The sequence below is a fragment of the Muscardinus avellanarius genome (genome assembly GCF_963383645.1).
Source record: "Muscardinus avellanarius genome assembly, chromosome: 9".
In the NCBI taxonomy this organism is placed as follows: Eukaryota; Metazoa; Chordata; class Mammalia; order Rodentia; family Gliridae; genus Muscardinus; species Muscardinus avellanarius.
Window position 1 is genome coordinate 12,926,191 of NC_137795.1, and position 21,953 is coordinate 12,948,143.

A 21,953-nucleotide genomic window follows, 5' to 3' on the forward strand; every position below is an offset into this window, starting at 1 on the left:
CCCCACTGGAGGGCATCCTGAGGATCTGAATTCCAGGCCCCTGCTCCCGGGCCTGTAGGACCCAGCTGGTTTCTGTCATCAGGAAGCTCAAGGCCCAGCACAGTCAGATAGAAAAGACGTCTCTGGGCCTATAGCTACGCTGCTGTCTCCTGTACCTGCCCCCTTCACATCACAACCACTGTCAAACCATAAGACACTCCTGAGAGAACTCACTGACCCCTGAATTCCTACTGAAATACTAAGTAGGTGATACTTAAGTGCTGTCGCTTCCCTGGAGTGGGTACTGTCTTTCACAAAGGAGCCCGTGGGGCCAGTGTGAGTTTGTCTGGGAAGAGCAGCCTTCCCGGCCCCTCCTGCCCAGGGAGAGGCGCCGGGGTGCTCCGCTGGCCCCATTCACACTCTCTGCTGTGGCTCAAACCCGTCCCCTGAGTTCCATAAGCGAGACTAGCCAGTCACAGAACGTGAAGGACCATATGTTTTCTCTCATATGCAGAAGCTGAGGAATAATCAGGATACTAGAGAGGCTTCAGATTGTAGAGGGGAAATTCCACTGGAGCAATGGAGGGGGTATTGAGAGAGTATAGGGGAGAAGGGAGGCTTAACGAAAGAAACACTTCCACCAATAAAAGTGTGCGTGTGCGTGTGTGTGATAAAAAATAAAAAAAAACAAAACAAAGGAAAACTTAATCCCAATACAATAATGTTGAGGAGGCTGGGCCCCATAAGGGGATGGGGTCACAGCGACTCTGCCCTCATGAATGCCCATGCTATCACCTCAGGGGTAGATTATAACAAGGACAGCTCAGCGCCCTCTGTTCTCTCTCCCTCTCCCACTGCATTTGATGCTTCACCAGATGTGGCTCCTCCAGCTGGGACTTTGCAGACTCCAGGACTGTGAGCCAAATAAACTCGGTCATTTGCTCATTGCAAATTATGCAGTCTGTATTACTCTGTTACAGCAGCAGAACTCAGACTTAAACATGCCCCATGCTACTGCCTAGAGTTATGGCCATTGCTGGTTTTCCTGGCTTTTGACATCACCCCTCTGTTTGGCTATTCACGCTGTGGCTGTGTGAACTGCTGAGGCTGTGTGTTGCTTGCTGGTGTCCATCAGTTCTGAGCAGGAACCCGAGTTACACGTTGTCCTCGGTGTTCACAGAAACCCCACGTGATAGATGATGCCAAAGCTCAGGGAGGGCCTGAGACCTGCCTGATTTTGCTATTAGGAAATGTTAGAGCCAAGGTGCATCTGGCATTGGACGAAAGAGAGAGAACTGTCCAGACAGGACCACTGGACACTATTCTGCCAGGACCACCCAGAATGCCCCATCTGATAAAAGGCACTTTGATGGCTGAGTCATAATTTCTTCCCCTTCCTTCCTCTCTCTCTCTCTCTCTCTCTCTCTTTCTTTCTTTCTTTCTTTCTTTCCTTCCTTTCTGGTATTGGGGATTGAATCCAGGGCCACTCTAACACTGAACTATACCCCAGTCTTATTTTATATTCTTTATTTTTAAACAAGGTCTCTCTCACTAAGTTGCGGAGGGCCTCACTAAGTAGCTGAGGCTGGCCATGAACCCGGATCCTCCTATCTCAGCCTCCCAGATGCTGGGATTACAAGCGTGCACCACCACGCCCAGCCTGGGTAGTGGTTCCTACAGCGGGGTGCTGTGATACAGTCAGTCTGCTTAGACTTGGCAATAGGACTCAAAATGATTCAGATGCTGGATGCCCAAAGCTGTCAAAATATTTAGATGCTCAAGTGCAAAAGATCTGTTTAGTAATTTAGGCTCTGTTCTTCATGACTAATTGTGATTATAATCAAACAGAAAAAAACAGCTAAATTTCTACTGTTTGGGTTGATCGAGAGGCTTGGGATAGGGGAAGGACTAATTTGGAGCATATGCCAAGCACTGCTTTGAAAAAATTCCCGCCCTGGCAATCTCAGGCGGCCCACGTGGTGCCAACTGGCTCGCAGACTCCTCCACTCTCCAAAGTTGGCTCTCAGGTCCAGAAAGTCCTGGCAGGCCTGACTTGGCTATCATCGCCCTTTCCTCTAAGTCTTTTTATTCAATATAGGCTTCTTCTTCTTTCTTTTGGCACTGGGTATCAACCCAGAGGTGATCTGTTTCTGAGCTACAACCCCAGCCATTTTATCTTTCAAACAGGGTCTCACTGCGTTGCTGATTCTGACCTCAAACTTGCAGTCCTTCAGTCCTGTCCCAGTCTCTCAAATACTACACTAAAGGCTTCTTTAACTCACCCAGCTGTGATCGGTCTAGAAGATGCCTTGGCTTTGATTGTTTATTGCAGGGTTGATTATTCCTGGGGAGACTGGGCGCTAAATGCCCAGAGCAGGGAGCAGGCCCAGCCTGTTTCCCAGGACACCTGGTGCTGGAGCCTGGTGGCTGAACAGTGTTCAGAAGACCCAGAGAGATGCAAGGACCTCTGAAACCTAATGTAGACAAGAGCTACGTGCGGAGCGGCCCTAAGTGTTACACTGGGTAGTGGTGGCCCATCCTGCAGAAGTCTCTCCTCTACCGACCCTTAGCTGCCCCCTGGGCCCTCTACTCCATCCACCCTGGACAAGCTCAGCTCCAGCAAGGCTTACTCATCCCCACTTTCTACCTCAGCGCTAGCAAGAATTCTGCTTAATCATCCCCCATTTTACTATCTGATTACCACTGGTATCTGATTAAGTTCTTCAGCCCTGCTTTTTGTATCTGAACTCTTGGCCTTCTGCTGGCAGGAATCCTGCTGGGCCAGACCAGCCAGATGTTCTACCCTGTGTCTCAGGACAGTGTGATTCCAGGCCACCCTGGCCCTGTCTCTCTGTCCCTTGGTCATAAGCCCCCCGCCCCCAAGCTGTCTTTGCTGCATTTGAAGCTGCAACTTCTCCTGACACAGCCCTGAATAAAATGTGCGCCTCCACCTTGAGCTAGTGTCCAGCTCTGATCCCACACCTGCACTTGCAAAGAAACGGCCTCATACAACTGGGCTTATGCTAAGTTGGTACTAAGCGATGTTTTACGGACTAACATGCCGGGAAGAATTTTACGTAGTGTTATACTTACCTCCATCTACAATCAAGAGAAGCCAGAATATGATTGAGATAATGATAACTGCAACAAAATCAGAGTCATCAAACCTTAATCTATCTCTCTGTGTGTGTGTTTGTGTGTGTGTTATTGGGGATGGAACCTAGGGGCATTCTACCTCTGAACTATACCCCCAGCCCTATTTTTTATTCTTTATTTTGAAACAGGGTCTCACTGAGTTACAAAGGGCCTCACTAAGTAGTAGCTGAAGCTGTCCTCAAACCTCAATCCTTCTGGCTCAGCCTCCAAAATGCTGGGATTACAAGCGTGTGCCACCACACCAGGCTTAAATCATCCTTTTTAAGGCCAGTTGGTTGCATCAACAGAATAACCAACACTGAGACTTCTCCCCATCTTTTCTGGAACACTAAGTCCTATACTGCTCTACTGATGGCTGGCTCCCACCAAGCCTCTGCAGCCAGGAGCCACAGGGAGGTGGAAAAGGTAAGAGGGGACGGTCACTTTCCCACCTGGGGGCTGAGTACTGACCTCATGTTGCCTAGGCATAGTCAACCACTGCCTTCTGTGTGCTGAAAAGAAGCCCCTGGCCCGCCCTACCCCCTGCTCGGGCTCCACCACCTCTCCATGCAGACCTTGGTCTCTCCAGTGTGTCCTGGGCTGCCATGCCCCTTCCAGGACACTACATCTGCCATATCTCCATCCCAAATGTCCCCTCTTCTTGCCTTAAAGATCTAGTTTACCCTGCTCATCCTTCAAATCCCCCTGTCGTCTTGAGCAAGTAAACCACCAGGACCCACAGGCCGAGCCCCCAGTGCTGCCCAGGGTCTCCCTCAGACCTAGGATCACGGGATCCCACTGCTCACCTGCTGACTGCACTCCCATGAAGGGGGCTCTCCCAGCCCTGCTGGTCCAGGACAGCACCTGGAACCACGTCCCCGGTATACTACTGGGGATGGCAGTGGGGTGTGTTCACACCAAGGAGTCCTTGTTTCCTATTTTAATGCTTTATCATGGGGAATTCCAAACAAATGTGGAAGACGGCAACATGGCCTAACCTCCCCAGGCTGCTCAGGAACACTCACCCCATGCTGATTTTCAGTGGCACTTTTGAAATTTTAAGCCGTAGCAGATTCACAGGCAGTTATAAGAAATTACAGAGAGACGCTTGGTCTTCTTAATCCCAGTTTCCCCCAATATGACCCCTATGAAATTATACCTGAATATGAACACTGATACAGCTGCAACACAGAGCATTCATCAGCACAGGGATCCTTCCTATACCCCTTCTCTATGCCAGCTTCTTTTTTTTTTTTTTTCCTTGCCATTTTAAGGCTGACTAAACACTGACCAATCCATTCTCCATCTCTGTTTGTTGTTTGTATTTTGCAGTGCTGGGGATGGAACCCATGGGCTTTCTACTTTTGAGCTACATCCCCAGCCCTATTTTTTATTCTTTATTTTGAAACAGGGTCTCACTGAGTTGCAAAGGGCCTCACTAAGTAGCTGAGGCTGTCTTCGAACCGCAATCCTCCTGCCTCAGCCTCCCAAATGCTGGGATTACAAGCATGCACCACCACACCCGACCTCCATTTCTATATTTCTGCTATGTAAGAAAAAATGCAATATAAATGGAACCCTTCATATCTAGACTTTTGAAAATGGCTTTTTTCCCTTAGTCTAGTTCTCTGGAGATCTACCCAGGTAGTTGTGCCAATCAATAGCTCCTTCCTGTTTGCAACTGAGCAATATTCCACAATACCGATGTACTACAATTTGTTCAACCAGTCACCTGGAGGACAATATCCAGGTTGTTTCTGGCTCAGAGCTATTAAAAATAGAGCTGCACTAAACATTTGTGGACAGGTTTCTGTGGGAACATAAGTCTATTTCTCTGGAATAAAAGAGCAGGTGTGCAATCGTTGAATCTGATGACAGATGTGAGTTTCATTTGTATAATTAAGAAACCACCCAAGTACTCTCCACAGTAGCCGCTCCAGCTAACATTTCAGGGGAGTGAGGAGGGACGCAGGTTCTGTGCTCCCTCATCAGCGTCTGGCGTTTTCGCTGGTTTTTAATTTAGCCCTTTTCATGGGAGGGTAGTGATGTCTTCTGACAGTGGAAGGGGCATGATTTCACGTGCTTGGTGGCCCTGTGTACATCCTCCTTAGCGATGGGTTGCTTCCTGCTTTCTGCCTACTTGTTTATTTTTTTCCTGCAAAGAGTTGGGGTTCTTTATATATTCTAGAAGGCACTCCTTTCTTGGACAGATAGTTTGAAAATACCTTCTCCTGCTTTGAGAATAGTCTTTGTATCCTCTTAACAGGTTCTTACCCTAGCACAAGTGTTCAGTTTTGATGAAGTCTAATTTATCAGCTTCTCCTTTTATGGCTCATGCTTTGAATACAAAGTCTATTATTATTATTTTTTTTTTGCCTAACCCTGGATCCCAAAGACTTTCTCTTATTTTTTTCCCTAACAGTGTTATAGTTTTATATTTTTCATTTGATCCATTTTAACCTGACAAGTCCCAGGTTTTTTCTTCTGTGAACATTTCAGTGAAATTGCTTGACATTGATGCATTTAAACAGCATAAGTTATTACATTACAATATTCTTTTATAAGTATATATTTTATAATAGTAGGTTACAATCTAATTTTTATAGGTATTCCACATCTGGGACAATGGGACAATATTAATTTGTGTATAAAGTGTGGCACTCTGGGTAGTTTAAAAGCTATACAGTGTGGCTAACAGATGAATACATGTTCCTGAAACTATTCAGGAAATTTCAAGAGAAAGATGGCCCTGTTATCAAAAGATCCACAGACTTGGAGAAAAAATGGAGTTCATTGGTATAGCTGCAATTCCTGGGAAAGGGGCCAGAATTAAATACAATCAAGGGGAAATACTTCTCAAGTAAAATTCCTAAAACCATGAACCTCACCGTGATAGAAAAGCTGCTCCATGCAGAATAAAAAATCACGGAGGGTGGTTTTGAAATGTGCATGGGACTTCCAGTGACCCCCTCTCTCCACCTGCCCAAACTTGGCCTATCCCGGGCTGCCAAAGCACCTGCATAAAGTCCACCGGGAAGAAGTCCCGAGTCGCTCCCCTGAACGCCTGCTCCGTTGATCTGCCCTCCAAGAGCCAGCTGTGCAGGTGGACAGGACAGATAAAAAAAAGGTGTCCCTGGGCTCCACCAGAGTGATCAAGGGACAAGGGCCATGGACCAAGAGACAGGAGAAGCAGCGGGCATCCAGTGAGGATCTCAACAGAACGTTGAGACGTCCACGCAGCAGGATGCATGCAGAGAATTCACCCTTTGCTCAGACCTACTTTATCAGTAGAGGGGCCAGCGTTCCAGTTTCCTCTTTCAAACTCCATGCTGGGCATGCACACTGCTGAAAGCTTAAAGCACTCGCCCGGAGTTGCCAACAGACACCACTAACCTTGCCACAAACAACCATCTCAGCAGACACATGAGAGTTTGCGTATCAGGAAGAGGTTGCTGTCCCATCTCCAACTCCGTCTCAGCATCTCAGCCAAGGCTCTTGAGATGGGACACGCATGGAGATACCTCTTCACAGGAGGACATTTTTGTGAAAATGGCAGAGGGCTTCTTACCGTGGACTCCTTTGTGTAGACTGGCCGGGCTGCTCATCTGGGGCTCGGGAGGGCTGAATGGAGGGTAGCGTGGGGGTGTTTTCACTGAAAAGAGAGTACAGGGCACGGTCACTCTCCCTCCTGCAGCAGAAAGTTGCACACAGCTAGCTGACCTCGTTCTTACCATATGGTGTTTCTGGAGACACAGGAAATGCTGGGGTCGTACACATCGACTCCTTACTGTTCAAAATCCTGCCATCGATCATATCGAGGTCTGGGGGATACGTGGTGATCATTGTCTGAAACAGGTACAAGGAGGAGAATATGAGAAAGGGGATCAGGGGACGGACACGCCATGCAGCTCGGCCCTCAGGACAGCTCACTGCCCCAGCCCCCAGGGAGACAGAAACCAGCCCCGGCCTCTCCCAGACACAGAAGCAGGGGAAGGCTTTCATGATCAATGGTAAAGGGAGAGGGAAATATTTTATGGTTCATCCTTTTTTTTTATTGGTGGTACTGGGGTTCCTGAAAGCCCTTCTACCTCCGGGCTATACTCCCAGACCTATTGTATACTTTTTATTTGGAAACAGGGTCTCCTAAGCCAGCGAGGCTGGCTTCGAACCTGTGCAATCCTCCTGTCTCCACCTCCCAAACACAGGGATTACAAGCATGCACCACCAAGCCCATTTTATCCAGCTAATGGATGAAGTTGACAGAGAGTCTGAGCAGTCAAGGAAATGAGCGCCACAGAATTGACTGAGAAGGTAGGATCAAATAAGCCTGAGCTTATTTACACATAGAGCGCAGGCAGCTCAGGAAGAAGGCTGGGAGGCGACACCCCAAATATTAACAGCGGCTTTGCTTGTGAGTTAGGATGATGAGTGACCGTTCCTTCCCATCTAGTTCCAACTTTTTTCAACTGGAGAATAAATAAAACCCATATTTTAAAAATGTTCATCAGTTAGACACGCTGACCTGTCCTACTCCGATTCTGATCAAAAGTCTTAACTATATTTCTCAAAAGAGGCAGAGATGGCCGGGCGTGGGGGCGCAGGCTTGTCATCCCAGTACTTGGGAGGCTGAGACAGGAGAATCATGGTTCGCGGACAGCCTCAGCTACTTAGGCCCTCTGTAACTCAGTGAGACCCTGTTTCAAGATAAAGAATAAAAAATAGGGCCAGGAGTGGTGGTGCACGCTTGTAATCCCTGCGCTTGGGAGGCAGAGCAGAAGGATCGCACAGGTTCGAAGCCAGCCGCGCTGGCTTAAAAGACCCTGTTTCCAAATAAAAAGTATAAAATAGGTCTGGGAGTGTAGCCTGGAGGTAGAAGGGCTTCCAGGAACCCCAGTACCAGTACCACCACCACCACCACCGCCACCACCACCACCAGCACCACAACAACAACAACAAAAGAATAAAAAACAGGGCTGGGAGTGCAGCTCAGAGGTAGAATGCCCCTAGATTCCATCCCCAGTACCCCCCCACACACACAAAACAATAAATAAATAAAAAGAGAAGAGGCAAAGATGCTCTTGTGCATGGACCCTGGATGGAACATTTGGAGTCCTATATGATTTTTTCCCCCATTGGCTGTGCCATCTACAAAGTCCTGCATAGGTCAGGCCTGTACCACCACTCTGACCCACTGGGCTACCTAGCCACATACACCCAACCCAATCACCTGCCGCTCGCTGGGGAGTCACGGCTGATGACTGGGAGCATCAGTGCAGGAAGGTGACGAGGTTGTATGCAGGAGCCAGGCCCAGCGCTCACCCTTAGCCCCATGGCAGAACGACAGCAGAAAGGAGCCCAGCACATACCTCTTTGATGTCTGCTGGAGAGGGAAAGGGCGCCAGGTTCAGGGCAGAGTCCAGGCTGGCCTTGCCCCATCCACACTTGGAGAAGGAGAGCTGCGCCACGGCTGCATCGTTATCGTACTGCCCGAGGCTGAGCTTCCGGAGCCGTCCGCCCAGGGGCTCATCCCCGGAGGAGCCTGGGAAGAGAGACACGGTGTTTCTGTCACAGCAGTGCACGAGACCTTGCTGAAAACCCAACTTGAAACCTCGGAAAGCCATTGGAAAGCACCACTCTGGGCAGGCACCAGGGATGCTAGACAGACGTGAAACCCACAGGCGCCTTCAGGCTCTCAGAAAAGCCAGGAGGCAGCCCCGAGGCTTGCAGCTCCTAGGAACCGGCATGCTCCTTCCAGAAGAGGCCATGCTGGGACAGGGCAGAGCTGGAGGGACAGACATAGCCCAACTAGAAGAGCCTGGCAGGTGCCAGCGCCAGGGGCCCCGGTGTAAGAGCCCAGGTCACAACACAGCTGCCGGGGCTCCAGGCGGAGCGTGGTGCTACCGTGATAGTCAAAATGGTCACAATAAGAAACTCTGCAGGGGAAAACACTTGGATTGGGTGATGTGTGCATGTGCGCCTCCACCATCTTGTACTCCATCAAGATGTATGACTACAATGCACCAATAAAAAATTTTAAAAATGAAAATACCTAGATAAAGCACCAGCAATAAACATACAGCATGGAAACATGCCTGCCAGCATCCCTTATTTCTCCCCCACCCTGGGCAAGGACAAAGTCAGGTTAAATGATGTACTGAGTCCTGCTCCCATTACGGCCCCTGTACCGTGTCAGCACCACGTGGCCCTGGTCCTCATTTCCAGCTCACTGTCCCCACATAATATGCAACCCAGTGAGGGTCCTGGGTCTCACCCTCAATGTGCACCTGTAGCTGCTCAAGGAGGGCTCTAGGGACCCGTGAGGTCGCAAGGAAGCCGGCCCAGAGCCTGCATGGCACTCAGCTCAGATATGACACATTGGCCCGAGAAATCCAACGCCAGATGGTGGCCATGGTGCTAGGGCCAGACAGGAAGTGCCGGGGCTACGGGCAAGTGACTGGCCCTGGTCCTTCCCTGAGAGGGGAGCCAAGTGCCACCCGAGGCTCCTGTGGAGATGAAGCAGTGAGTAGGTCATGGCGGGGCGTCTGTCTGTGGCTGGCCTGGGGGTCGGGCACCTTGACTCACATCTACAGTTTGCTCACAGCTTTGAAACCCAGAGACCACGTGCACCGGGCCTTGCAGAGAGACAGGGCTTATTGCAAAGGTCACATGCCCTGATGCCACTGTGCGGAGCTGCAGGGCGGTGTGGGTGGGGAGGCCAACGGTTCCATTCTACCCGGGGCAGGCGGCCCCAGAGCTCAGGTGCCTTGACCTCCACCCAGGTCGGCTCCTGGCTTCAGGTCTGAAGCCATCTTGCCTCAGAACCTGAGGCCCTAGGAGCACTAGTTGCACGCCAGCTGGCAGGACCCCTCGGGGAGCTCTGCAGGTCTCTGGGCCAGGTAGGTCACAAGGGAACAGGGTCTGAGAAGGAAATGTGTGTTACTGAAGCCTGAGTGACAGAGCAGGAGGCTTAGATGTTCTTAGAACTTTCCTCCAAGTTTCCTTTAACAGTCTTGCCTCAGAGCAGCTGGGGACCTGGGTCCGTGTTATCAGCCAGGGCGGAGCCCACAGTGGCCTCTGTCCTGGGTTTTCCCAGCTCCCTCCCAGGAGGCTCCAAAACAGGTGTTCATGAACTGGCCCTGGCTGTCCTTGCTGAACATACAGACCTGGGATCCTCTGCCCATTATCCCTCTCTCTAGTCCCAGGTTAAGATAAGAGAATTGTCTTCATTCAGAGGTACCTTATGAAACTCTTCCACAGATGCCTACACTAAAATCTGGAGGTATCAGAGCTTAGCAGAGTTATCGCCCCATCTGCCATGGAGCGATACTTCCCAATATCCTACTACTGTGACACTCAGGAGGGGAAGACTGTTTGCATCTGTGAGACTGCAGAGACAGGCAGTGCCTGAAGGTCTGAAGCTCAAACAGGGCCCTGAAAATGCAGAGAAGAGCAGGACCCAGGGACCCCTAAATGCCAGCTCTCACATCGAGCTGGAGCTATAGAGTGCATCCTCAGGCCTGCGGCACACAGCGTCATCCCGCCTCAGCCTCTGGGCAACACATCCCACCTTCCACTTGCACTGAAATCAGAAAGAGGGGCAGATGGTGGCTGCTGTGGTCCGGGCCTGAGCACATGCAGTCTTTCAGAAAAGGCCATGACCAGTTAAGGTGGCGTGCTAAGTCTTTTTTGCACAGGAATTGGGGTTTTGTGTCCAGCAACTGCCCCTGCGCTGCACAGCACGGGATCACACATGAGCACTTGTGTTCCTTGAACACTGCTGTCTTCCTGAGCATGGGGTAGATCTCTGCCAGGAGGCAGGAAGGGGGTCAGCCAGGAGGAGCGAGGGCTGAGTGCCTAGGGCAGACACCATATGGTCCTTGCTAACATTTTTAGATCACTAAGTCCCCTCCGGGATGAGGTCACACAACCGCTCGGGGGTAGTGAAGTAACCCCCCCCCCCCGACACAGTGCAAGACAGCTCCCAGGTGATAGGTGACCACTGGTTGTCCTCCGCATTAGACAGCTGAGCGGTCACACATTCTGGTCCTATCAGAACCACCTGGGAGAACATTCCAGACTCAACACTTCAGGTGACCCGGACACCTGCCCAAGTTAAAAACCACAAGCCAGGCACAGCAATGCATGTCTGTAATCCCAGTACTTGGGAGGCTGAGAAGGAAGATGGCAGGTTTAAGGGTTGCCTCAAGCAACTTAGCAAGACTTTCAGGAACTCACAGAGACCCTGTTTCAAAGAAAAAAAAATACTAGGTCTGGGGGTGTAGCCTGGAGGCAGAATGCTCCTGGTGAAGTCCCCAGTACCATACACACACACACACACACACACACACACACACACGCACACACACACACACACACACACAAATAAGACACCATGGTTCTTGCTGGTGCCCTCTCTCAGTACAGCTCTAAACATACAGCTTAGTCCTTGCTCCAGTGGCTTGGAGAAAAAGAAATGCCTTTCTGGGTGGGCCTCATGGCCAGCATTTGATAAAATCCAGAAGGGTTTCCAATTTGCAACCTCACCATAGCAGGTCTCAGCCCTGGGTCCTCACACACTGGAGTCACTGGGGAGGATTTAAATAATCCCGAGCCCCAGGCCCCCTGCCAGGCAGTCACTCTGCACTCACTGGAGGCCTACACTGGCCTCCCCCATTTTTGGCATATGCATTTTTTTTTTTTTTTTTGGTTCTTTTGCGGGTCTGGGGATGGAACCCAGGGGTATTCTACCGACGAACTACATCCCCAGCCCAATTTTTTATTTTTTACTTTGAAACAGGGTCTCACTAAGTTACAAAGGGCCTCACTAAGTAGCTGAGGCTGGCTGTGAACCGCCATCCTCCTGTCTCAGCCTCCCAAATGCTGGGATTACAAGCGTGTGCCACTACGCCTGGCTGGCATTGTTAGTTCTAAATGATACATCAAGGCCGATGGTGGACAGAGCCTTCCCCACACAGGTGGCCTCCCTCTGCTGTCTCCCTTCCCTGTTTCTAACCCTGGTCCTAAGAGAATAGAGGGGCAGGGTCTGCAAAGTTGCCACAAGAGACAGAGAAAGGGAATCCTATACTTCAGATTTCAAAATCGACAATGCTTTCCACTAAGAAATCCAAAAGTGGTTGGGTACGTGGTAGCATTTTTTTAAAAAAAGAAAAGACATATGTAAAGGGCATATATCCAGACACACCCGAGAAATGCCAGCCATGGTTCTGAGTTTAAGGAGCCCAACAGAATTCCAAGTTCAGGCACCAAGAGCCACAGACAAGGGATTCGCTCACTTCACACACCAGCCTCGCCTGATGCCCCAGCAGCAGGCTTCAGAGTGGGGCTGCAGGTCCTTTCTGTTTATCACTGTTTCTTTGCCTGTTACTTTCCCCCACTCACCCAAATCTACTGATGCTACTTGCTTCCTTCCCATTCAAACTGCCCTGTCCGCCACAGTGGCCTTAGGATGGACACTGGGACTGGTTTCAGGGTCTCAGGGCTGCGCTGCGGGTCAAGGAGGCCCCGGGTTTGACCAATCAATGGGTTCCAAGCAGCAGGGGTGTGTGACTTCTGGCATAAGCTATGGGAGCCTGAAGCGACTCCCAGCCCCAGCCCCAGCCCCACGTAAGCCTTGCTGGGTACACAAAGAGGGCAGGGTGCATTCCTCTGCTCAGGTCCTGGCCCTCAGCTCTGTCAAGCTATGATGCAGACAGAGGACATGTGGCTGATTAGACAGGAGATCAGTCGGGCATGGTGGCCCACACTTGTAATCCCAGCATTTGGGAGGCTGAGACAGGAGGATCTGGGTTCATGGCCAGCCTCAGCTACTTAGTGAGGCCCTTTGCAACTCAGTAAGACCCTGTTTCAAAATAAAGAGTAAAAATATAAGGCTGGGGTGTAGCTTGGAGGTAGAATTCCTCTGGGTTCCATCCCCCAGTGCCACAAAAAAAATTTTTTTTAAATAGAAAGGAGACCACGTTGCTATGGGTCCCTAAACCTATGGAGTTGTCTGGACTGTTCCATCATGATGAAGAGAGAGTTTTATAACACTGTCTTCATAAGATTCAATAAAATAGCAGTTATTCTTGGGTGATGGTGGACTTCCTCCCAAGACATGGGTCCCTCCCAGGATCTAACAGACTGAGCTGTTTCTGCTATGCATAAGGCGTGTCTTCTGGAGAAAAGCTGTCCACATCAGAGGCCAGGCAGGCTCCAAAGTGATTTTACACATCTAAGAGGTAGTTTGTCACAAGCTCAACAAGAGCCACCCTGCAGCTCCAGGGAAAGGTCCCTAAAGTGCTCAGAGCTGCACTGTTTACAACAGCCAAGAGGCAGGTGTAACCCAACTGCCTACTGACAGACCAAGGGATAAACTGTGGTCCATCCATGTCATGGAACAGGAATGGGTCTCTGATGGTCACAGATGAGCCTGGAAAACAATCATGTCAAGTAAGAGAAGCTGCCACGAGGGCCCACACAGCAGTGTCTGACTGTATTTTTATGAGCAGTCCAGTGTAAGCTGATATTTAGGGAGAGAAAATGGTGAGTGGCCACCAGGTGCCAATGGGGGTGTGGGGCCTTATAATGCCACATTTACTCTCCTGAAATAAAACTCACATCTAATGGAAACCTTTAACCATATATTTTAAAAGTAAATCTAAGCCGAGCATGGCAGCGCACACTTGTAATCCCAGTACTTAGGAAGCTGGGACAGGAGAATTCTTATTTTCATGCAATAAAACAAGGTACAGTCATTCCTCCATAGATGTGGGTTTCACAACCACAGGTTCAACCAACCTCGGCTGGAAAATAATACTCAAAATTGATTGCATCTCTTCTGGAAACGTACCGATTTTTTTATCATTATTTTTTACATGATGCAAAACGACTTCTGAGTAAATTGCATGAAACATTATGAGTGATCTAGATGTGATTTACAGTATGCAGGCACATGTATGTAGGCTGTATACCAAAACTATGCCATTTTAGAAGAGACTTGAGCACCAGCAGATTCTGATAGCTGCAGGGATCCTGGAACCAAACCTCTAATGGCTACCTAGATTTGACCACAGTTGCCACAACTATCTCCCAGGGCAGAAGGTACAGATCTAATTCTAAATCATTTTCCAAACTAGGAATGCACAGAGCTCTCTGCAGTGCAGGGAGTCATTCCCGACTCTACTACACTCCCCCATGGCTTGTCAAAACAGTCCAGAAGGATCAGGTCTAAAGATCAGAGAGAAGCAGGGCCAGTCCTGGCCTCCAGGAGGGAAACATTTTAAAGCTGTCATGGTACATAAACAGTCATCTCCCTCAAACACCTTCAGTGACTGAACTTCTCATTAATGGAAACCAAGCCTATAGGTCCTTCATGGAATGAGCCAGTGCCCTTGGCTGTGGGATCTGATCCCAGCCTCACCCAGCTTCTGGGAGGGAACAGGGATTGGTAGCCTCTTTCAGAAGAGGTGGCCTTGACCCAACAGACAGTTTCTGCAAGGCTGGGGCACTACCGTAAGCAGAGGTCCTCTTTAGTTCTCCACAAGCTCTGGGGCGCCTCCTCCTTGACTGTAGCGATCTGCGCCTATCCCCCACAGGCCGTGCATTCTACTGTATCTCTGTGCTCAGCGGGCCTCCACAGCCAGAGACTGCTCGGCTATCCCACATGGCACGCACACAACCACACGTGTAGATTTGGAGTCTCTGCAGAGGCTCAGAGTCCCCAGCACAGCTGAGCTCCCACAGAGAGCCAAAGCCAGCAAGGACTCTCATTTCTCCCAATGCCAGCTGCCCTGGCACAGGCCCAGTGGCCCGCTCAGCAGAGGTGTGAGTAAGCCCAAGTCTGCCACAAGAGCTTGTGAGGCCAGTGTGCTTCGCCGCTTGCTGAGATCCCAAGTGTTCGTGGTGCCTTTGGTAGAAATTTACCAAAATAAGCCGGGCGTGGTGGCGCACGCTTGTAATCCCAGCATTTGGGAGGCTGAGACCAGAGGATCGCGGTTCACAGACAGCCTCAGCTACTTAGTGAGGTCCTCTGCAACTCAGTGAGACCCGGTTTCAAAATAAAGAATAAAAAATAGGGCAGGGGGTGTATCTTGGAGGTTGAATGCCCCTGGGCTCCATCCCTAGACCCGCAAAAGAATACAAAAAAAGTTACCAAAATAAAATCAGTTGTTAATCAAAACCGCTGCTTCAAGGGCTCTGAACTGTCTTCAGTATAAACAGGGCGCCCAATCTGCGTCGGGGCTAATGAAGCAGACACCCGTGTCAGGTATGCGGAAAATGCTGGCAGGGAGGTAGGGGCGCATCTGCAAGAACTTGCGCCTGCCGGTTCCTGTCAGCAGAGGGCTGAGGTTCATGGAACATGAATAAAATATCTTGACAACACAGAGCAAGAAGCCCTGGAGGTGTGAGAGAGACAGCCGGCTTTGCCATCCATGGAATGATAAACTTTACAGGTGGAGTCACAGCTCCTTACTCAGGTACCAGCAGTTGGAATCCCCCCCCCAAAGGATGTGACCCAGGAAACCCACCCTTATGCAGGGGGCGTGGGGCTAGAGCACTGCCACAGCAGCCAGGGGAGACCTCTGCCCTCTGATAAACTTGACCCCAGGGCCTGTGCAGCAGAGTGACCCTGGGAGGGGGGTCCCTGCTTTGCTCTCTGTCCCGTGGGCCTCTACTCACAAGCATTTGTCAAGCTTGTACAACATGCCACGGAATGGTAAGTCATGGGCTCTGTCCTCAAGATGCTATCTAGCTGGGGGAAGGATGGGCATGTAGAAGAATAAGGGCACCACCATGGTGGCAGAGCCAGACAGAGGGGAGCTGTGTCCCTCTGGAGTCCTGGTGCCTGGAGGGTGCTGGAGCAGGAAGGCTCTCAGAGAGGCATCCTCACCACCACCATCCTCGCCGCCATCACCATCACCGTATTAGTCAGCTATGCGTCGCATAACAAATAGCTGGCAGGTCAATGCAGAGAGGGGAAGGTTTGTTTTGGTTTCTATAACCAGTTGGCCCTGTTATATGAACAGGGCCTGTGGAAAGGTAACATGTCATGGTGGGAGGATGGGAGAGGGCAAAACTACCCTTCATGGCCAGGGAGCAAAAACAGAGGAAAAAGAAGAGAAGGAGGTTCCACTTTTTCCTTCAAAGGCATACCCCCAAACACCTAACAGCCTCTCACTAGGCCCTACTTTCCAAGGTTTTACCACCTCCCAGGCACCTTCCTGGGAGCAAACTTTACCACATGGACCTTTGGGGAATACTCAATACACAATCTACTTCAATCACCATCACCGTCCTCAGCATCAGGCCCAGGGTGGGAGTGCTGCTGCCTGCGGAGGTGTGATGGGGAGCTGCACAGGTTGCTGGGAGGAGCCCTTGGTGACGTTCTTCCCAACTCCCTAGGACAACAGGTGGTCTTTCTTGTATTAGAGATACTAGCTGCAGAGAATGAAGAACTTTTTACTAACTGTAAGAGGTGAGGTCTCTGTCCCAAGCCTTTCTCTACAGTCAGAATTAAGACAGCCTGGCAGCAAGCAAGTCTGGGTGAAAGGCATGCTGGGAAGGAGAGGAAAACAAAGACCACACTCTGAGAACTTGGCAGCCAGGTGCTCGCTGAGTACACGAGACCCAGGTGGGCTGCGGTCAGGCGCTGCTGCACTGCTAGTGAGGCAGGTCGCCTGCAGGCTGGCTGGTGTGAGGACGATGTGCTGGCATCTTCCTGAGCACACCGTGAAGCCTTTCAGCCCGCCTGGGCTCTTCCGGTTCAGCACTCTGGAACTGAGAGCAACTAGTAGAGGATGCCAGCCAGACAGCCCTTGCCTGCTGTCGATCAAGAGGATGGGTTTGGTTCAGAGAGCCAGAAACAAAGTTCAGCATCCCAACCCCTGAGGACGTTCCAGCGACGTGGCACCACTGCTTAACCGCCACATTTTCCTGCGTTCCCCTGCTGGTATCCAGGGGACTTTTGTTCTCTGTGGTTCATCAATCTAACCGTCTCCAACTGAGAGATGTAAATGCTTGTACTGAAATTTCAAATTCAAGAGGGTTCTAGTGTTCTCTCTACCTGCAAGGGAGGAGGGAGGGAACATTCCCTTCCCCACCCAGCTGGAATAGCAACCGATGAACGCATTCTTTTGATAGAATTCTATCAAAACAAGCTGTCCTCCAATGAGATCCAAAAGCTGGCTGTACAGGCTGTACCCTGCCCGGCCTCGTTCCATGATTCTCAAGACTCGCCCGCTCCCCTAGCTGGGTGCAGACTTCAGACAGGAAGCTTGTGCAGGAAGAGAGAGCCAGCTCAGGGGGGCCATGGCAGGCTCCGCCTGCCCCCAGTGATGGGTCCTCCAGGGCTCATTATTGCTTCAAGTTGCCAAGCAGCTCATTTGTAGCGAGTTCCTACAAGAAAGTCATTTCCAAGTTTCAAGAAGACCTCAAAGGCTAGTATCTAGTTTGCACATATATGATCTTCAGAAACCTATGGGGGGGAAATGGAGCAATGACCCCAAATGCCCACCCAACTTGAATGCGTTAACAACTTTAAACCTGGATGACCACTGAATTTTACTAATCTAGTGCTGAAATAGGAAAGGCCCTTAATTCCAAAATTATAAGTGCTTTTAAAACAAAAGGAATTAAAGAACCAAAATCAAAACGCCAGCCACTGAAAATGAGATAAATTTATCAAGGCATTTATGAACAGCCAATGAGAAAGAGGAAGAGAGGAGGCGGCTTTCTCAAACCCCAGGTTTTATACCTGACTCGCTATAGCAGGAATGAGGAATCCCTAAGGACTCAATTTAGTCCCCTGGAAAACACACTAAGCCACAGAGCCTACTGCCTGGTAACCTGAGCCTTAGACTCCTTTTTCCGTATAGACTCAGGTGCCTGAAACCTCTTCCTCATCTCAGAAGAGACTCTAACCCCTGAGGGGGGGTTAAAAAAATCTTCTGAATATTAATTTTTCCAAGCAATTTCTTTTAAGAAGGCTGGTTACAGTAAGTTGGGTGCAGTAATGCACTTTGGTCCCCACTGATACTGCTTCCGAAACCCAGAACTTCCTGAATGTATTGGATGGAACAGGCCACGACATCTAAACACTTGGGCCTGGATGGAGTTCTCGGCCATTGCTATTGGCTACCGTGTGGATGTGATTGTAATTGGAAAGTCTAGAGAACTCCGCTCCTTCCACATCCTAGGTGTGGGACACATGGTCTCAATCACTCAGGGTGCCTGAAATAGCCCACTCTCTTCTCACTGGTGACCCCAGTACTGGAGAGGTGCTGTAACCTGGTATTTCCTCTCACCTCCTCTCACCCAAACTTGTCCTGATGGTGTAGGAGTCTTTGCTGCTGAAGCTGCAGTCACCAGCAGCCCAGCTCAGCCCTGCAGCTGGGAGCTGAGTCTGCAAAGAACACACTCCTGCCTTGGAGGGCGGGGGTCCCAGAGCTTAACGAGGCTGCAATCCTCTCGCCTGCCTCCAACAAGGGCAGTGGCTCGGGGTCCACACTGCAGGGCCTGTATGAACTGGGAGGATCAGGCCCCCACCTGACTCCTCAGCAAATATGAAAGTAACTGGGGATCGGCACCTCCAGCGGGGGACCCTGGAAGACGAAGCAAGTCGCAGGTCCCAGATGGATGCATGGCATGGATCCCTCGCCACTATTGCTATCCAGGTGCTAAGGTGACACCCGTGGCCCCGCTCAAGAGCGCCAGCAGAGATGGAGGCAAGCAGTGATGGGCACTGCTTTCTAACGCCACTTTTTCATCTCTGCTAAAAGAGACGACCCTGAGTGCACCCACACGTGCTCAGGAAGCCCTGGCGCCACGGGGATGCACACTCTCAAGCCCAAGCTGTCCTCCAGTCCTGAGCCTTCCTGTCTTGTACACACACACACACACACACACACACACACACACACACACACACCAGGCCGCTGCTCAGAGCTTCCAGTAGAAACCCTCATCCTCACAACTCCGGTTCAGGATGCCCCTGCTCCATCTCTGTACCCTCTGTCTGCTGAGCAACCTCCCAAGCCAGGGGACCACTGCCAGCTCCCAGGCCCCTTTTGGTCTTTCTGCTTTCTGGACGCAGGGAGTGTTGGATAGTAGTGGCCCCTATGCAAGCCCCAATGTATCAATGCAGTTAGCAGACACTGCCCCTGCAGGCCTGGGCAGAGGTTGCTGTATGTTCACAACCGTCAACTCTTCCAGCCCCCCAAGCTGGGCAAGAAGGCCCTACCCTGATTCCAAAATCCTCCAGTCTGAGAGGAAAGGGCTTACATAGACCCAGTCTCCCTGCAGCTGGCTCAGCCCCACCTGCTTTGGGGTAGGGGGAGTGTGTAGACAGCCCCCGCTGTGCCTGGCCTCTTGATCTGGCTACAGCACTCAATCCCCAGGCTCCTGATCTCAGTGCTCAGCCCCCAGGGTCCCAATCTCGGTATTCAGTCCCCAGGCTCCAGCTTCCTCTGAGCCCCTGCTGGGTCCCTCTCCTTGAGCCTTCCAGACACACCAAGCTACTGTGCACTGTAGGAGCCCCTCAGTGACCCTGCCCCCCATGAGCGGTCTGCCCACATGAAGCATAGTGAACTCAGGGCATTTCCTATACCCTGTTTAATCACTCCCCTGACCCACAAGGCTGCCTCGAGTTGCTAGGATGAAGTTCCTCTTTGTTCTCCAATCTCTAGACCCACTGAGGTGTCTGGCACTGTCCCAAAACGCCACAGTAGGGCGAGATAAAGGCCAGGACCGAGAGCTGGCTGTGGCCACCATGGCCTGGAGGAGGCTGAGCAGACAAAGGGCACAGGGACGGACCTCTGATTTACAGATGTGTAAGCCCGCTTCCTCCATTAAGCTAGCAGCATGCTCCGAGGGAGAAAGGTTTCATTGCTAAGCCCGTGCTGCGGATGTGGAAACCGGGGCTCAGAGAAGAGAAGCGCTGGCCCCAGACTGCACAGCCAGGGGGTGCAGAGGGGCCTCTGCATGGCTTGTCGGCTGCCTGCTTAGCTCTCCCCATGGCCTGGCTGCACTGCCAAAGATTAAACAAGCATGTGTGAAATGAAATGAAAGCCCAGCTGTCCCTCCGCATGGCCCAAGCCTGCCCCGTGCTGACTTCAGCAGCAGTTTTTGGGTGCTGCACCTCCACACCCCCAAATCTCCTACCAGGGGCCCGGGGATGGTAGCCTTTTGGTCAATTTCTCATCAAATGTCCACACCCTGCAAACACCAGCTCACCTTGCTGCCCAGGGCTCCTGCCAGGGACCTCCACTGTGTTGGGGAGTCGGCTGCTCACTCGGAGCCCGCCTCCCATGCCGTCCAAGCACACGGGGCCATTGGCCAGACCGTCCAGGGTGTTGATGTGGGTGGGGTAGGGCTCAAAGGTGGGGTCCAGCTCCAAGATCAGCTTGTTGAGTTGCTCAATGGACTGGTCAATGTCCAGCGTGGGGGACCCCGGGACGGGACCTGAGTTCAGATCCGAGCTGGTTCCATTCACCACTTTCTCGTCTGCAAACCTGGGCTGGAAGGCCTTGTTGGGACAGTCTGGCTGTGGGTCGAGGGGGTGTGGCCCATTGCTGATACCCCTCTGGACGGCCACTCTGCTACTGTTTCCACGGGCGGGGGTGACTGGGACCCTGGGCTGGGTCTGGATGAGGCCGGGGCCATCCGCTGCGCCCTGGCTGCCCAGCCTGGCCTCTGCATCAGGAGCAAAGCTGTACTGATGCGCAGCCACCATTTGCTGCTGACGGACCCAGGTCTGGGTGGAGTAGGCGCTCTGCCCATAGGCCTGCGTTGGGGTAGGCACTGAGGGCTTCCTCAGCAGGGGCTGCTTAGGCTCTCGGCCCCCCAACGTCCGCTCCCGCTCGTAGAGAGTGTCCACACCAAGGCCCAGGTCCGGAGCCAGGGCGCTGTGCGAGTCCTCGCCAGCGCTGCTGCCGAAGCCGTCAGACAGGAGCGAGTTCTGGCTGTTCTTGTGGCAGGCGAAGGGGCCCAGGTGGGCTGACTGCGGCCCTTCCGAGGAGGAGAGAGTGCCCAAGCTGTCCACGCTGTGCAGATCGTGGTGGGGCATCTCGTCATCCAGAATGTCCGTTTCCCGGTCCTTCAGTGCGGTGTCTCCGTTCACGTGGACCTGGGCTGGCACCACGTGGCGCGTACCACTGTATTTACTGCCAGCATCACTCATGTCCTTGCTGACGCTGCCGGAATCTTCCAAGCCAAAGCCACTGAGCAGCTGGTCCAGCTCAGCCTTCTCCTGAGGACTCAGGCCCCGGCGGGCTCCCAGGGCCGGGCGTTCCTCTGTCTTATCAGTCCTGGCTGAGGCGGTAGAGTGGCCAGAGTCGCTGCTGACAGACAGGGTGTGGTCACTGTGGTCGGGGCTACTGGTGGCCGGAACGGTCTGGGGGCTGCCAGGGATGCCGGGATCCGAGGAGCTCTTCTTCCTCACCTTGGCATAGAGGCTGCCGTCAACAGGGCCTTGCATGTGCAGCACTGGGGGAGAAAGCAGGAGACAGCAGGTGAGCCAGGGGGGAAGGGGGATGTCACTGCTTACCGGGGGCACCTGAGCTTGGATCCCAGTACAGCCTGCAATAAACAGGGGCAAAGACTCCTCTAAGATCCCCCATTCTGCATATTCTCTGCAGAACAAATGCACATGAAAAGGAGTCCAATTAATCTTCTGGTGTGAATATCATTTTTGCCTTTGATACACATACTACCATCCTTCAAAGAAGCTACGGGAATCGCCACCCTCTGCATTAGCTTGCCTGAGTGCTCATGATTAACATTGTTATCCAGAATGCGGAGCCCAGCTCAGCGCATAAACACCCAAGCGCTGACTGTTTGCCTAT

At 51.6% G+C, this 21,953-nt stretch overlaps 1 protein-coding gene across 2 annotated transcripts in view; it reads right to left on the reverse strand.

Moving 5' to 3' along the window:
* Positions 1-21,953, reverse strand: part of TNS3 (tensin 3) — a gene marked incomplete at both ends in the record, with an annotated part of 191,523 nt that overhangs the window by 40,055 nt on the left and 129,515 nt on the right. The window contains 4 exons of one of the 2 annotated variants that reach the window (XM_080701412.1): positions 6,683-6,766; positions 6,846-6,960; positions 8,481-8,653; positions 20,344-21,594. In XM_080701412.1, coding sequence (XP_080557538.1) covers positions 6,683-6,766; positions 6,846-6,960; positions 8,481-8,653; positions 20,344-21,594 — 1,623 coding nt within the window. Of the gene's footprint in view, positions 1-6,682; positions 6,767-6,845; positions 6,961-8,480; positions 8,654-20,335; positions 21,595-21,953 lie in introns of both variants that reach the window. The other variant, XM_080701413.1, reaches the window with a different exon arrangement.